Source organism: Leptinotarsa decemlineata, unplaced genomic scaffold (genome assembly GCF_025532065.1).
Source record: "Leptinotarsa decemlineata unplaced genomic scaffold, Ldec_3_MD MMD2_tig00026374_RagTag_RagTag, whole genome shotgun sequence".
Classification (NCBI taxonomy): domain Eukaryota; kingdom Metazoa; phylum Arthropoda; class Insecta; order Coleoptera; family Chrysomelidae; genus Leptinotarsa; species Leptinotarsa decemlineata.
This window is the reverse complement of record NW_027412710.1, coordinates 1,257,209-1,276,110: the sequence shown is the minus strand read 5'-3', so window position 1 is coordinate 1,276,110 and position 18,902 is coordinate 1,257,209. Positions and strand designations below refer to the sequence as shown.

Below are 18,902 nucleotides of genomic sequence, written 5' to 3'. Positions count from 1 at the left end.
ACATGATTGTTGAATTTTAAACTATTGTCAATGAACAAGCCAAGGAATTTAGAAGCTGGTACGTTATCTATTTGAATATTATTTAGATGTACGGCTGGAATCTGGCAACGATAGGACACTACTTTTGTTTTTGATAAATTCAAGCTCAAGAGATTTGAGTCAAACCAGTCCTTCACTATCGTGATGTCATTCTCAATAACTTCATACAATGTATGGTTGTTAGGAGCATGCCATAAAATTGTAGTATCATCAGCAAATAAAGTGAATTTTCCTTGGATGTTTATAGACGATAGGTCATTAATGTAAATTAAAAATAAAAGTGGGCCCAGTACCGAACCTTGTGGGACGCCGCAAGTAATTTTACCTTCATTTGAGTATGAAGTGGTTTTGACCATCTGGGTGCGATCTGCTAAGTATGACTCAAACCATTTAAGACTTATTCCAGTTATACCGTATCTACTGAGTTTCCGCAAAAGAATTTTATGATTCACACAATCAAATGCTTTGGCTATATCACAGAAGACGGCAGCTACTATTTCTTTGTCATTTATGTTGGAATAAACATTGTAAAGAAATGAAAATATGGCATCGGAAGTGTTTTTTTGCTTTTGGAAACCAAACTGGCAATCACTTATTATTTTGTTTCCATTCAGAAAGCACAGGAGTCTTGTTTTAACTAGTTTTTCTATCAATTTAGCCATTGCAGAGATTAGAGAAATTGGACGAAGACTTGATGGACCATTGATGTTTTCTCCCTTTGGCAGTGCTAACACAATCGACTTCTTCAAAAAAACTGGAAAGATTCCTTCTCTAAATGAATTATTTATTAGACTGACTAATATATCGAGTATTCTTATCGGAATATTTTCTAGGATTTTTATAGAGATTTCGTCTGAGCCTGTGGCGTTTTTGTTTTTAATGGAAAATAATGTTTCATGCAGTTCGGTAATATTTGTATCATATAATATAAAGGTATTCGTAACTTCGATATTCACATAGTCTAAGGGGTCACGGGCTGCTTTTATATTTTTCGTCAAGTCCTCCGCAATAGAGCAATAGAAGTCATTAAGTTCAGTAGGAGAAAACGGAATGTCTACAAATTTTTTGTGTCTCTTGCCAGTAAGTTCATTAATGATACACCAAGTTTCTTTTGATTTATTCGAAGCTTTATCCATTCTACTTTTATAATATTTGCTTTTTGCTAGTTCAACTACTTTTCTGTAAATGGTGCGATAGCGGAGGAAGTAATTAAGAAAAAATGGAGCAGATGTAAATTTTCTCAAATAATGTAATACCCTCATGTTTTTTGCCGAAACCCTAATACCTCTTGTCAACCAATTTTTGTTTTTGTGTCTAAAATTGATTTTTTGAACCGGAAAGCTTTTATGAAATATATAAAGTAATTTATTATAAAATTCAAGGAAAGGGTCTTCAGAAAATTCTATATGATTCCATTCAGAGCTTAGACACAAGTTAGAGAACTTGTTATAATTAGCAGAACTATACAATCGTCCTAATTTAAATTTCGTTTTTCTCACATTAAGATTGAGATACACCTTAGAATAAACTACTTCGTGATCTGACAATCCAGAAGAAAGAACATCACAAGAAACTAGCTCGGAGTCTAAATTAGCACAGAAATAATCTATGGTGGACTCGGTAAATTGAGACACACGTGTAGGAGATTTCACATGCATTACCAAGTTATAAGTTTGCAATAAATTAATTAAGAACTGTGTTGCTTTTGAATTTTGTTCTGTGTAATTAATATTTAAGTCTCCAGTTAAAATAATTTTTGCTTTTGAAGGTAATTCAGAGAGAATAGATTCCAGTCCGTTAAGTAATTGAAAAGGATCACTAGAAGGTGATCTGTAAAAACACAGTATGTAAATATTCATTTTAGAAGAGTAAGTTATCGAAAATTCATTCACTTTCTCTTCAAGAAAATTATTAAATTTATCTACTGCAACTAATTTGATTTGATCCTGTATTGACTCTTTTACTAAAATAATAGTTCCTCCATGTGAAGAAGACGTTCTACGTCAACTATCGTTGACGTGTTTTTTACTGAAAATAATTGTACCAAAAGTTATTCAGGGTGGCTCGTTTTAAATGGAATGCACTGTATTCGTGGCTGTGCAAAAATTATCATTTTCCTAGCATGATTGGTAAATCTGGATAAATTCCTATTCAATAAGTCGAAATGTTGGAATATTCAATAAAACAACCTTTTAAAACTACACCTTTCAGATATATGACAGATGGTATGTTGCTCAGAGAAGGAATGAGCGATCCTATGCTGGAAGCCTACCAGTGTATTCTTCTTGATGAAGCCCACGAGCGAACCCTAGCAACGGATATTCTTATGGGTGTGTTGAAAGAAGTCATCAAACAACGGAGCGATTTGAAACTTGTTATCATGAGTGCTACTTTGGATGCCGGAAAGTTCCAACAGTACTTTGACAATGCGCCGTTAATGAATGTCCCTGGTCGTACTCATCCCGTAGAAATATTCTACACTCCTGAACCAGAGAGAGATTATTTGGAAGCCGCAATAAGAACTGTTATTCAAATACATATGTGCGAAGAAATTGCAGGTATACTTTTAGTAATTTTATGACGTGTGTTAAGAGATGAGTGGTGATTTTAAGCAGTGAATGAACTGAATTTGTAATAACTCTATTTATACTGATTTCTCTAAAGCCTTTGACAGGGTAAATCATGAGCTTCTCATGGCTAAGCTGCTAGCATCAGGCATCAATGGTAACTTGTCAAAATGGATAAAGAGTTATTTGGATAATAGAATTCAGTATGTTGAATATGCTGGTTCCATATCACAAATTCCTGTAACGTCTGGTGTCCCTCAAGGATCGCATATACAGGCTGATTCACGGTGGATGGCACATTAGACGTTTCTGGTGAACCAGACAACGGATCACTTTGAAAATTTAATGGAGGGCATATTCGGACATTCTCTAGCCAACTAAAATATTTTCGACAATGCGGTGTTGCCGCTTCTATTAGAAAGCAGTACCAACTTTGATTTTTCAAATGGAACACTCTGTATATAATATTATTTTTGGAATCTCCAACAATTGCCCGACAACTTTTCTTGATATTTCCCTATACCTATCTGTTACCGTTTTCGAAATAAAAATTAATTTCAATTTTTTTCTTCGAAAATCATGACTTCTAAAAATGCCGATATCTTTTAGTTAAGAAGTACTATGATATCGAAATTTGGTTTGGAGTTAGGTGATACTTGGACACTTCCCACATGTCAGCCTAATCTCCGTTACTTCAATACAGGGTGGTAAAAAAATGCAGTTTTTTCGTTTGCTTGAAAAAGTTGCTGAAATTTGATTATTTTAAATGGAACACCCTGTATATTATTGAAAATTCGGAAAGCTGCTGAAATTTGCTTTCTTTCTATGTATATCATACCTATACCTAACTAGTCAAGTTTCCGACTTATGAACATTTATTTGTGAAAATGTCCCTTCAGAATGGTATTTCCATTCGGTATTTGGTAAGCAGGCCATGATTACTATTTGACAGTAGCGTTGTGACATTCTCCTAATAATATCGACATTTTCGTCACTTCAGAAGTTGCAAATACCTTCAAAACGATGGAACAAAACTATTCAAACGAAGTTCTTATGAATTTGTTTATTATTTTTGGACAGTGTGACAAAATCATCAGCAGAACATGTAGAAAGTTCAATGAAATGTATCCGAATCTACCGCCAATGAACCTCAAGAAATTTATACGAATTCAGAACAATTTCAATATGTTTGGATACACTTTAAAAAAGCACCAAGAAACTTGAAATTGGAAATATTGATATGAATAATTATAAAAAAGTAAAACAATCATGTGGAATATTTCAAAATATGTTCGAATCGCTGGCCGTTCACTTCCAAGCACTTTAAAATGCGGGTGTTGACTGCTTTCGTGGTGGCAGATCTGATTTCATTGGGATCCAAATCTTCAAATGTTTGGGCAATCCTTTCTAAAAATTCATCTCTCGAACGCACGGGTATTTTGTAAACTTTTTCTTTAAACATTCCCCACAAATAAAAATCTAATGGATTAAGATCGGGTGATCTCGCTGGCCAATTCCATGGTCCCAAGCGCCTCATCCACCGATCGTCAAATAGTCTATCCAGTTCTGCGCTCACTTCTCTTGTGCAATGTGCAGGAGCTCCGTCTAGTTGGTACCAACAGTTTCGATAATCTTCGAGTGGCAGATTATCCATGAAACTGTCTACAGTATTCTCCAAAATATTCAGGTAGCTTCTGGATGTTAATGACTCCTCGTATATCACGTACCTCAATTTGTTGTCCATCAACATGCAGAAGACATTAAAACTAAATTTTTCTTGAAATCCGGCTTCTTTTGTGACGTGAGGATTTTCACTGGACCAATAATGACGATTTTTTCTATTGAAAATCCCTTCTCTCGAAAATTTCGATTCATCAGTCCAAATAATTTTATTTAAAAAAAGTGGATCTTCTTGAATGCGTGTCAACAACATTTCACAAAATTCTACTCTCTGTTGAGGATCTTGAGGCTTCATTGCTTGAATTTTGGTGAATTTATAATCATGCATTTTATGTCTTCGCAAGATTCTTTGAACCGATGAATATTTTATACCCAAATCTTCTTCAGCACTTCTTATCGATGACTCGGGAAATGCGTGAAAATATGCTAAGACATTAATCTGGTTGTCTTCGAAAGTTACGGGTCGAGGCAAGTTTCTTGGTGCTTTTAAAGTTGATCCAAATGCATTGAAATTGTTCTGAATTCGTATAAATTTCTTGAGGTTCATTGGCGGTAGATTCGGATACATTTCATTGAACTTTCTACATGTTCTGCTGATAATTTTGTCACACTGTCCAAAAATAATAAACAAATTCATAAGAACTTCGTTTGAATAGTTTTGTTCCATCGTTTTGAAGGTATTTGCAACTTCTGAAGTGACGAAAATGTCGATATTATTAGGAGAATGTCACAACGCTACTGTCAAATAGTAATCATGGCCTGCTTACCAAATACCGAATGGAAATACCATTCTGAAGGGACATTTTCACAAATAAATGTTCATAAGTCGGAAACTTGACTAGTTAGGTATAGGTATGATATACATAGAAAGAAAGCAAATTTCAGCAGCTTTCCGAATTTTCAATAATATACAGGGTGTTCCATTTAAAATAATCAAATTTCAGCAACTTTTTCAAGCAAACGAAAAAACTGTATTTTTTTACCACCCTGTATTGAAGTAACGGAGATTAGGCTGACGTGTGGGAAGTGTCCAAGTATCACCTAACTCCAAACCAAATTTCGATATCATAGTACTTCTTAACTAAAAGATATCGGCATTTTTAGAAGTCATGATTTTCGAAGAAAAAAATTGAAATTAATTTTTATTTCGAAAACGGTAACAGATAGGTATAGGGAAATATCGAGAAAAGTTGTCGGGCAATTGTTGGAGATTCCAAAAATAATATTATATACAGAGTGTTCCATTTGAAAAATCAAAGTTGCTACTGCTTTCTAATAGAAGCGGCAACACCGCATTGTCGAAAATATTTTAGTTGGCTAGAGAATGTCCGAATATGCCCTCCATTAAATTTTCAAAGTCATCCGTTGTCTGGTTCACCAGAAACGTCTAATGTGCCATCCACCGTGAATCAGCCTGTAGAACCAATACTCTTCGTTCTTTTTGTAAATGATGTGTCGGATGTCATAAGCCAGAGCTATTATTCAATGTTTGCAGATGATCTCAAACTTTACAGGGTTGTAGATAACTTTTATGATGCAGAACCGTTACAGATAGATTTAAATAACTTATCTCGTTGGTGTGTTGAAAATATGCTTCATTTAAATATAAATAAATGTTATCAAATAACATTTTCAAGATCTGTAAAACATATTGTATATCCATATAAAATCAAAAACATTAATCTAACGCCAACTAACAGCCTTCGGGACTTGGGAGTGTTGTTTGATAGCAAAGTAACCTTCAAAGGTCATATTGATCACATTACATCTAAATCACTCAAATTATTTGGATTTGTTAAACGATCTACAGATAAAGTTTCTATAAATACCTTCAATATATTGTACTGTTACTTGGTACGCTGGGTCTTGGAAAATGATTGCGTGATATGGAGTCCTCTATATCAGACAGATATATCCATGATTGAGAAAGTACAAAACAAATTTCTGAGATCATGTGCATTAAAGCTCGGTTATTTGTGGTCCGACTATGAGCACTCGGTTATAAATGGTGATGTGAACTGTCCATTTCTAACACAAATGATTAACTTCAATGTAAATTCAAGAAGAACCATAGTGTCGTAGTTGTTTAAAGTTCCTTACCATTCTACTAGCTATGGCCTGAATGAAACCATCACTAAAATGCTTAGGTTAGCAAATAGGAACAGCAGTTATATTGATTTTTTTGACTCATTCTTGTACTCTTTTAAAAATCAGGTTAAACGTATTGACCTACTATGAAGAAACTGCTGATTATTATTGTTAATAATTAATTGCTATTTGTTTTTTTTTCTTTTATGGTATTCTATATTATTATTCAATTAATCTAAAGCAACTGAACTTCAAACGTTCAAGCCAGTCTCTATATACCTACACAGTAGGTTTAATGGACTGACGCCTATCAGAAAACAATTACTCCCCTGGCTAATACCACGAAGGGCATTGGATTATATCCGACAGGCGTCAGTGCAGGAATCTTCACAGAAAATTTCCTCCATAGATAGATAGATAGATTTATTGATGCTTTTTGCTACATAATGTGTAGATGGGATAAGTCGTAATTGTAGTTATAAACTTGCATACATATAAACATACAAAGGTATAAACAAACATTTAAAAAAAAAATCTAATATTTAATATTTGGAGATATCTCTCTGCATTCAGTGTGTCTTCATAAATAAAAAAGCTAATTTTATTATTCTTCAGAATACAGAAAACATTCAGGTCAAATTTTTCTTGAAAACCCATTTCTTTTGAAACATGAGGATTATGATCAGCCCAAAAATGTTTATTCCTTCTATTGAAAATACCATCCCTTGTAAATTTTGATTCGTCGCTCCAAATTATTTTTGACAAAAATTCCCAATCTTCCTGTGTATGAATCAAAAGGGATTCACAAAAATGCATTCTATGTTCGAAGTCTTCTGCTTTTAGAGCTTGAACTTTGGCAAATTTACACGGATGCATTCCGTGATTTTTCAAAATTCGTTGTACTGAAGCATGTGATACACAAATCTTTTTCTGCACTGCGAATGGAAGCTTCCCTGGATATGCATAAAAATATGTCAAAACGTTAACAGTATTTTCCCCATTTGAAGTAACATGTTTTGATAATGTTGAAGGCGCTTTTAACAAGAAGCCATAGTTAAGGAAATTATTTTGTAATCTTACAAACTTCCTCTCGTTCATTGGTGTTAATTCAGGATACATTTGGTTGAATTTTGTACAAGTTCTGGCAATGATTTGATCACACTGTCCGTGTATAATAAATAGATTCATAAGAACTTCGTTTGAATAATCAATATTTGCATTCACTTTTGACGATTTTTTGAAACACCGTCAATAACCATTTATCAATTACTTATAAAAGTCACCAAACTGTCATAAGCTTGATATTTCCACGGCTACCTCGAAATCAAATTCTTTAAAAATTATTTTTTGTACAACTGTTATTGAAAATCTCTTTGATAGAAACACTTCAATCGGAACACCTACCAAAAAATCATTTAGAAAGGTTCACATATGCAGTTCATGCTATTGGTAATATTAAATCCCTGCGAAGTTACTGAGGATGACGAAGTAGTATTCAGCCCAACTGTAGAAAGTCCTTCATGACTAACCAATAATCCTCCTTAAAATAACGTGAGTTGGTGTATGTAGTTGTAACATATGCCTTGTAATCCAATGATCGTGTGTTCAAATCCCATGGACCCTAAAATTTTTTTCATTATCAGAAGTAACGTTATACAAAAAAATTTGTATTGTACATTTGTTAAAAGTGATTTTATTTTGCTCGTGAGTTTGCTCCACTTGCTGACGCTCGTTTTGTAATAATCCCCACTCACAAAATAAAATGTCACTTTCAACACTTGTAGGTAAAACGTGAATAATTATTTTTCCACAAAAACGGCTTTATTAAGAAAACTTGACGATTTAGGTACAGGGATATGTATATCATCTTGAAGCATTTTTCACCATCTTTCAATTTATCGAGTAATATACAAGGGGTTTCATTTGAAAAAATGAACTTTCGACTACTTTTATGCACAATGGAAATAATAGTAATTTTAGGATACCCTGTATGATATGGAGTCGATTTCTTGGTGTTATTTGAATATTTCGAGTTTGTTCAAACTATCATCAAAATATCAACTTTTCATGAATTGAGAGTACTGATGTACTCAATTTCAATTAAGGCTATGTTTTGGACTATATTTAGCACAATTTATTTTTTATCTCGAAAACAGATAGAGATAGGTATAGGACATTATTAACAAAAAAGTATTAAAATACTAGAGCGATTCCAAAAATGTATTAATATACGGGGTGTTCCATTTAAAAAAATATAATTGCTAGGACTTTTTGATAGAAGTGGCAATGCCGCAATGCTGAAAATATTTTAGATCGATAGAACAGGTAAGGAAATGTGAGAGGTGAAATTTTCAGAAAAATCATGCTTTGCGTTTTCCAGAAACGTCTAAACTACCATCGACCGTGAGTCACGCTGTATACAAAATAAACAGAAGATGACCTAACACGGATCGTTGGGGAACTCCATTATTTGAGTGTTCGATGTTATGTTGTCATGAATAATATATTGTTTTCTTATGGTTAGGAATGATTGCAACAGTTTTAACGCTAAAACTCTTATTCCGTATTTTTCCAGCTCATTTAGAAGCATGTCGTGGTATATACTATCAAAAGCTTTTGACAAATCACATAATACAGCCCTGGTTAATATTCCTGTGTCTTTATTTTTTGCTATAGTATGAATAATGTCCGTTACTGCTTGAGTAAATGAGTGTAACTTTCTGAAACCATACTGTTTTTCATTGATATATCTTCGTCTTTCAAGATAATCAGCAAGCCTGTCTTTTAACACAATTTTGATAACTTTTGACAATACCGGGGTTATTGTAATGAATCTATTATTATTATAGTCATTTTTATCACCTTGTTTGTGAATAGGTGTAGCTCTACAAATCTTTGAAAAAGATGGTTAAGCATTAGAAACAACAGCAAATTTATTGAGTCATCTAAACAATCATTGGTAGTGAGTACACTGAATGTAACAATTTATCGACAGGATAATTCCGGTATGTCAGAAAGTTGCTTTGTTTTTGAAATTATTAATAATGTGATTCAAGAAAAAAAGTACACCTGCTATCACAAAAAGGTATTTTCTCACAATTTTCCATTTTATAGGCAAAATAAGCTCTATAATCTTACAACTCTTATGTTAAATTCACATGTATGTTTTTTTTACCAACTCCATAAATAATTTCAGGAGACATATTGTTATTTCTCACTGGCCAAGAAGAAATTGAAGTGGCTTGCAAAAGAATAAAGAGAGAGGTTGATAATTTGGGTCCCGAAGTAGGTGAATTGAAATGCATTCCTCTATACTCTACTCTCCCGCCCAACTTACAGCAAAGAATCTTTGAAGATCCCCCACCAAACAAACCGAACGGGGCTATTGGACGTAAAGTAGTTGTGTCTACCAATATTGCTGAGACCTCTTTGACAATCGATGGTGTAGTCTTTGTTATTGATCCTGGATTCGCCAAACAAAAAGTATATAATCCAAGAATAAGAGTAGAATCACTTTTGGTTTCTCCCATAAGTAAAGCTTCCGCTCAACAGAGAGCTGGTCGAGCTGGTAGAACCAAACCAGGGAAGTGTTTCAGATTGTACACGGAAAAGGCTTTCAAAAATGAAATGCAGGATAATACGTATCCTGAAATATTGAGGTAAATATTTTCAATTTTTATTTCTTCATTTTTTTCAAACAGTTAATTCCAAATTAGCTATAGAATGTAGTTGCTGTTGGAGGTCACTCTGAGAAATGTGCTCAATTTGAATTCACTAGGCACGTTAATGAAGATGTGACTATATTAACTTTCATTATTTTGCAAACAATATTTTTTGATGATGTATCACATTTAGAGTATTTTTTGATAGGAGTAACTTCTTTTTTGGTAATGTAATTTACTGGGAAATTTCAATACATTTCTGAACAAACTACTCTGCGATACATCAAAAACAGAGTTCAGATATTTATTTATTTATTTATTCAACGGGTAGTCCCAATTACAATTTTTATAAAAAGAAATTGTAAAATCTTAATTAAATTAAAGATAAATAATACAATATAAAACGCAATACAATAATATAGTGATAAAATGACAGTACAATTTTATCATGGAGATATACGAGGTATGCTCAGAAAAAAACAGCAATTTTTGAGTTTCAAGGGTATTTTTTGAAATACTTGCAACTCTTGAGTTTTAATATTAATTGTTGACAGTGACCTTATCAATTGAGGAACTCATCTAAAATGATTCCCAAGAATCTTGCATTGTGATCAGTATTTGTTAGGGTCATATTGTTCACCATGAAATGTATGTTTTCCACTCTGTTTTGCCAGTTGTGAATATGAATAACATCTGTTTTGTCCGCATTGAAAAATAAATCGTTGTTATTGAAATAATTTGATATCCGCCTTACTATTCTGGCACAATTTTTTTGTAATTCTTTTGTAACTGGTGCAGAAATAACTAGTGAAAAGTCATCTGCATAAGCGATATAATGACCTTCGGGAACTACTTATTAAATGTTATTTACATAGAGTACAAACAGTAGAAGACCCATTATTGAACCCTGTGGCACTCCCATACTTAGATTCAGATATTCGGAATTGAATTTGAACTGACACATATTGTTTTCTATTTTCCAGAAATGATGTCAGTCAACTGAGAGAAACCCCTCTTATACTACACATTTCTAATTTTGAAATAAGTTTTTCATGATTAACGCAGTCAAATGCCCTACTTAAATGACAAAGAATCACGGCTGGGCATCTCCTCCATTTACATATTCTAGGATTTTGTTTAATAATGAAAACATTGCTGTGTTTATTGATTTTTCGAAACGAAATCCATGTTGCATTTGACTTAATATGGAATGTTTATTTAAAAATGAACCGAGGTGTGCAAGAAAAGTGGATTCAAAAACTTTAGACAATCCACAGAGGACCTTAATAGGGCGATAATTTTCCATTGATGTTGGATCCTTTTTTTTTTGAAAATGGGTATAATTTTTCCTGTTTTTAAATGATTTGGAAAAACACCTACTCTAAATGACATTAATCAAATGCGTCAAAGGCGCAATAATTACAGGAAGAACTCTTTTTAATATGAACATAGGTATTTCATCTGGACCTGATGATTTTTTATTTTTATTTTATTTTATTTTATTTTTATTTTTTATTTTATAGTATAAACAATTCGTCACCTGTGTATGGAGTCAAATACATCGTGGATTGAAATCTACTAATTTTCCAAATTCACTGTAGTAGAGCGTATTTGATTCACTAACTTAGTAGGAGTGTTAATAAAAAAAGTATTAAACAAGGAAGAGATAGTTTCTAGGTCTTCTATCAGCTGGTCATCCAACCTAATATTTATGTCATTGTATGTTCTATGTTTATTTGTTAATTCAGATACCACATTCCATGAGGCACGGCTCTTAATAGGGGCTTCATGTATCTTATCTTGATAATATTTTTTCTTTTTTTCTACAATTAGGGCTTGGTGTTTTCTCTTTGTCTCTTTCTTGACTGGCAAAAAAGTTGAATATGTATTTGTAAACAAGTTTCTCAATGATGTACCAGAATGTATGATTGAATCATCTACCCATCTCTTATTATTGTTCTTGTAATAAAATCTTTTTTCAGGAAAATTTGAATTGAAATGGTTGAGTAAAATTTCAGAAAAATAGTTGAAAGCTTCATTAAAATCTGTAATTCTGTAAACATTTTCCGTTTACGCTTGAAGAAGCTATTGTATAGCGAAACACGTGTCGCGGTTTTTGTAAAACCCTTATAGTGAAAATCATACAAATAAACTGTATTGATTAGTTGTTTATTTCTTTATTGATAATTTTTATTTTATGTAAAATCAAAAGGAATATTAATCAAAATTATTCAACTGGATGAATTTGTCTCTTTATCAGTAGTGTCATCCTCAGCAATCTGAATTATCAGTGCCTCGATTTGTTCCTCTATTATGTTATCAAGCTTCCACATCTTTGTCTCGACTTCCGATATCACATGCCGAACACACTTCTCCCATTTCTCCGCTGTGACCCTTTCCAAAGCCTCATCAAAAAGTACTTTGAGATCTGCAAATTTCATCGTGGTGTTATGCTGAGCTACAAAATTCTTCACATCCGCCTATATTAACTCGATGGGATTGAGCTCGCAGTGGTATGGAGGCAGGCAAAGGACAATTTTGTTTTGGCCTGCTGCCATCTCATCGACTATATATTTTTGGTATTCAAGCTTGCGCTCCTTGACATTTTTTAGTAGCTGTACTCTTAGCATTGAGTCTTCAAAGATAATATTCTTTGATCGCAGCCAATTTTGGATTTCAACCTTCTTTGAAGACGTTGTCGGAATCTTCTTTAACCGTCGCGAATGATAAGGTACATTGTCCATTACAATCACAGCATTATCCTCCAGATGGGGTAGAACTTTGGAAAACCACTGTTCGAAAGATTCACCGTTCATTTCTTCGTGATAATCTCCAGTTTTCTTCGACATGAAACACCACAGCCCTTCAGCAACAAACCCATTCTCATTGCCGATTACATTTTACATTACATTACATTAATTTTATTCATCGTGAAATCCACATAATTAAAATTACATAAATTTATCAGACTAGTCAAACAGTTTAAAATACAAAGGGTGCACTTTAAGATAATTCGAGACTTAATACATTCAATCTACATTACATCTAAAATTTAAAAAATCATTTATGTCATAAAAAGCATGACTTGCTAAAAATGTTTTAAGTTTGTTCTTAAAGTTAAAAATGTTTTTTGACTCTAGAGTTTTGTCTGTATCCAATATGTCACCGAACTTGTTATAGCATTCAACTTCTATGTGTTTGGGAGAAAGTTGTGCAATTTCTAAGCGTGAAAAAGGTTGGTGAATGTTTAATTTGTTTCGTGTATTATAAGAGTGTAAATCAGATGTGACAAATAATAAGCCGTTTTCCTTTACCTGAAATTATGAAGTAAATATGAAGTATGTAAGTTAATAAAACAAATACGAGGGTTACTTTTTATATATTGAGATTGAGGCAGGTCTTAATATAAATATAAGTTCACCTGATGGATTTGTTAATCCGGTGGATAGTCCATCTAGAAAGGCCCTCCTAGATGAGGTCACAGTTTCATCGACCCATACTTTAGGGGTAGTATGACCAGCATTAACCCAGGTTTCATCCACATAATAAATTGTTCTCTGTTGTTCCCTATAATATTTAATTTTGGTCAAATACTCTCTCCTCCATAACACAATTTCCTCTCTATCCAATAATAAACTATTGCAACCTCGTTTTTTCCATACAAAATTCAAATGTTTCAATACTTTATGGAATGTTGACGATCGCTTAAAACTTGGCAATAAAACATCTTCATTTATTTCTGTGAGTACTTTGTCTATCGTGGGTATTTCATTTCTGAAAAAGTACTCATGCAACCTCCTCCTGATTGCATGTTCATCGGCATCATCTATTGATTTTATAATGGTCTGACGATTCTGATTTGTATTCGGTTTGGAAAATGTATGACTTTGTTTATATTCCCGTAAAACATTGTAAATCGAAGCGCAACACACTCCAATTTTATCAGAAACTCTCGATACGACTTCGTCGACAAGCGGTGTTTCAATTTCTTCCATGTCTTTCTAGAACACATTTAAAATCAATGTATTTTTTTGGATCGTTTCCTGGCTGGACTCAGAGGATAGCTCACAGTGTCATCAGCAGTGTCTGTACTGGACATCTTGGAAAACAATTTTAAACAATATACTATAACGCACGCCACAAAAACACGCAAACGACTGATTACAACTCTGTGCTGGTACCGAACTCATACCAAGAATGCGAATTCACCAATGAACGCTGCCCTTTCCATCTGACACTGGGCGATCACGTGAACGTCACGCTTCGGTTTTGTTTTGTTTCACTCTATCTTGGATTTGGATAGACTTTAGTCTCCGACATTTCCAATGTCGCGAGTTTGCTACTGATATATACATGTCACTGCAAGGATTATTTTGATATTTTCGCTGCCTTGAATGAACATATGTAGACTACCTCAGATGCATTAATTTTATCATGTCATTAACTTTTGAGCTCATAACATAAATTTAAGTGTTTTTTGACTTTTATTCTATTAGAGGTATACAGACTGAGTAATATATTTTCGACCCTTAACGTCAGATAATGGAAAGAATAATGAGGTTGAATGTCTCAAAGTATTGAATTTCTTAGCATCAAGCAGTTCATTTTAACGACTTTTCCTTTGAATGGCTTGGCTCTGTTGACCTTAAGGTTATTTCTGAAAGCTGATAAGGTTCCCTTTTTATAGGAAAACACATGTCGTTTGGTATATAAAATTCAATGAAAAATATAATATATATTTGATAAGTATAAATGAGAAAAATATGTCATCATTATTTTTATATGTGTTTTTCTAAGGTCCAACCTGGGATCAGTAGTACTTCAGTTGAAAAAGCTTGGTATAGACGACCTGGTACATTTCGATTTCATGGACCCACCTGCACCAGAAACTCTAATGAGAGCCTTGGAATTGCTCAACTACCTTGCAGCCTTAGATGACGATGGAAATTTAACGGATCTTGGTGCAGTTATGGCTGAGTTTCCCTTAGATCCCCAGTTAGCGAAGATGTTGATTGCCAGTTGCAACCACAATTGTTCCAATGAAATATTGTCTGTAACGGCAATGCTGTCAGGTATTTAAAATTGGGGATTTACTTCAGTATTTGACTGAGAATTTGGGGAAGTAAAAATCCATGAAAAAAAAATGAAGCAAGTGTGAATTTTATCAACAAAAAAAAATCTTAGGATATCAGGTGTTATAATGAGTGTAATTTTTCAAGGGTTGAATCTTTTTTGTTTTGTGGGTGAAAGATGCAGCAAAGAGTTTTCAATTTTTTTTACATTCGATTGTCAAAAATGAATGTACTCTCTATCTTTGTTTTAACAACACATCTAAATAAGTGTCACATCACATAGAGATAGAAAAAGATATTTCATCAAAATTAGCATTGAAATTCCTACAGACACTTACTGAGACAAATGGAAGTAACATGTCCCTAATTTGTTAGCTACGTTGCCAGTTTTCAGAATGTATGCCCGAAGCAGCCATAGCAAGAAATATCTGTCCATGACTAGCAACACACATAGTGCCTCCCTACTAAAATGTTATTGATGGCCTCATCATGTGAATTGAAAAAATGAAAGTTCTTGCACCTCTCTCCAAAAAGTTTTGGAGAATAAAACTTTATACACCTCAGGTTTACGGAGCAATATTGTCTGTATTGATTTTTTATACAGAATCTGCATAAAAAATATAAATACAGAGTCTGTACTGGCAATTTGTTCATGGAATATTCAATCATTCTGCATATGTTATTGCTGGTAGAATGCATCATTGAAAAGTAGGCTTGTGCAATATATAGTATTGTTGCTCTGAAAAATTTGATCAACATTTTGGTCGAAATTTACTGTAATTTGTGCAAAAATTAGGTACATGATATGTCCAATAATTTCAATACATATACTTCTTTCATTGTGAGGGAAGTATATGTTACGTTAGTTTCTGGGTATACCAAATAAACATTTCCATCCCAATATATCCTTGAAAGAAAAACCTAATTATAAATTGGACATGTTTTCAACTATCTATATACTTGTCTTGAACTCCATCAACTCTAACCTCTAAATTCAGTCATGTGATGTATCGCATTTTGTACTTTCAACTGCCAATTCAGCACACGCTTTGTTTTCATTTTGAATATTTTTATACGTGAAAGATTAAGGTTGCTTTATCCCCGTGATCAAACTAGAAATATTTGAAAAATCTTTGGTGTTAAAAGGTGACACTCAAAAACGCTTCTCTGTCTCAGATTTCCTGAGATTTGCGATGATTGCTTCACTGAAAAAATCTGGTGGCATGAAATACAGTGAACAACATTTAACCCAATCACATTTTGTGTTTCAATTGCAAGACTAGGAAATTAATGGAGCTAAGAATGTGGGCACGAAAATCGCGAAGGTCGAGCGACGGCGAATGCGGGGTGACGCAGAACGGGGCGATGAGGAGAAGTATCTCGTGTGGGCACGAAACGCCACCGCTCGTTTCGTGCGCGTCACCTATACTGTCGATGTTGTTCGTTGTTGTATGCATCGCCACCGTTTCGCGGTCGCCTCTTCATTGCTGGGCCGTCGCCATTTTCGTGCCCGCAGCCTAAAATTCAATGATCAGTCGCAATATGGTGACACACTATTCAAATGAATTTTCAACCTGTATAGGATCTTCAATAGATTTTGTTTGTGGATTGCTTATCTGAAATAAACGTTTGAGATTATATTTAATAATCCGACTTGGGTAACTGTTCACATAAGTATAGCTCTCAAAGTGCCTTGAAGATTTTCTTGCACTGTTTTTTGATAATTAAGGGTACGTAATTTTTGCAAATTGAAAAATCAAAATCAATATTCTTCATTATATGTTTTTGACATCACAACTAGCATAAGTAGGTATTTAATTGAAGGCAAGCATTGTATGAGGGTTGCCTTTTGTATTTCGGGATTAGAGAACAAAAACAAATATTAATCATCTAAAATCACTTTGTTGTTTTTCAAAATATTCCCCATGAAGATCTATACACTTTTGCAAGCGTTTGAACCAATTGTCGAAACACTTTTGCCACTCTGATTGAGGTATCTCCAAAACATTCATTCTGAATGCAGCAACCACTTCGTCAGGTGTCGAAAAACGTTGACCTCTCAGTTTGTTTTTTACATGCGGGAATAAACAGAAGTCATTTGGTGTCAATTCAGGACTATACGGATGACTCAAATCGATGTTTTAGGTGCTCAAAAATGCAGTTGTTTGAGCCGATATGTGAGAGCTCGCATTGTCGTGGTGAAGATTAATCCGTCTTCGGCGGTTGGTTTTCCTGATTTCTTGGAAGACAACTGTTAAAAAAAAATCTGTTTAAAATCTGTTTTTCCGTTAATCAACTTCATTTGTTGAACTGAATCTTATGTGTACAGACAATTTGTCAAAACTTCATTTAAATTTATCTGAAATAATTGTGCCTACTATTAATGATTAAGGAATAAGATAAGGTATAAATACTTAACTTATCCATAGTATGTGCATTAACTTTCTTGAATCTTTGCTTTAATAGTGTAAATAATCAAAATTTCGGTTATAACTACCAAAACATAAAAAAAAATGCATTTAACGCAATAGGGAACTTGCATAAAAATTTAATCACGAAAATTACATTGAGAATCAAAAGATAACACTGTAATAAATCCTTTATCACAAAAAAAACTATTTTTAAATGCTATTCGTTTTATAGAAACAAATAAAGTTTATTAAAAATTTAAATTTCGTCACGTGACTAAAAACGCCCAGCCATTGGATGTGACGTCATACTGTATTTCGTCAGTCGCCATTGTGTTGTTTATTGTGGTATTTTGTCCAAATCTGTGGTTTTTACCGTATTTAGTTATTTTAGACTGTATTATTTACTATTAAGTGAGTAAATTCGAACAAACATGACCGACGACGGATTTACAAAAGGTCAATCCGATAATCTGCCAGTTGTTGATATGTTTATGGTAGCGAAATTCATTAAAGAAGCTGAACATTTTTCTCTTGGTGAAGTACATTGAGTTAAAATACACAAGTAAGTACAATTATTATTTGTTGTGAGTTTAATAACTGTGTATAAATTATATATTTTAACAAATTAAGTAGGTATCAACCACCATATGGTAATATCATCATGAAAAGAGATAATTATTTGATAATAGAACCCAACCTAATGAAATTTTGTATGAATAATTTGTGTTAAATTGTGTCAGTTTGGTTAATCTTGATTAACTTTACAATTAATATTGAAAGCCGTGGATTTTTGGAATTTCTTTTGTAAGAAATTCTAATAAAGAAATTCTAATAAATATTTTAGTGGGTGATTTAATCGAAGTATTTGTGTACAAAGGCACAATGCAATATTTGTATTATTGTTTGTGTTCCATTGCCTTTGAAATTGAAAGTCCTTGTTACATTTATAAATTCAACAACAAACAAACACAGCTGAATCAAGGTTAAACACAAATCACTAAACTGTACCACTCAATAATACTAATCTATTAAAAAAAACAGGACCTCATCACATTTTACACAGAAGCGTTTTGCTGCAGCTGCTTAAATAAGTAGATTTAAACGGCAGTCACAGCCTGAGTCATATGCGTGCGCCCGGATTCATACAGTATGACGTCATGACAGTTCGCGCCTTTAAACGCTTGTTTGAATTGGTTTTTCAACGCAAGAAACTTTTTATATTTTTTATAAACTGACTATTGATATTTCACTGCTCATTTTCATAGCAGAACACATTTACGATGTAAAACAATCTGCAAGTTTCCTATTATCGGCAAATTTCGCATTTACTCGCGCCTATTTCGTGAAAACGAAAATTACGTATCCCTACTGATTAATCCACTA

The 18,902-nt window shown here is 33.3% G+C and overlaps 1 protein-coding gene across 1 annotated transcript in view; it reads left to right on the top strand.

The window, feature by feature from the left end:
• The window catches only part of Dhx15 (DEAH-box helicase 15), a 45,040-nt gene that overhangs the window by 6,032 nt on the left and 20,106 nt on the right, over nucleotides 1-18,902 (top strand). The window contains exons 3-5 of the mRNA XM_074185350.1: nucleotides 2,251-2,597; nucleotides 9,571-10,033; nucleotides 14,834-15,108. Coding sequence (XP_074041451.1) covers nucleotides 2,251-2,597; nucleotides 9,571-10,033; nucleotides 14,834-15,108 — 1,085 coding nt within the window. The remainder of the gene's footprint in view (nucleotides 1-2,250; nucleotides 2,598-9,570; nucleotides 10,034-14,833; nucleotides 15,109-18,902) is intronic.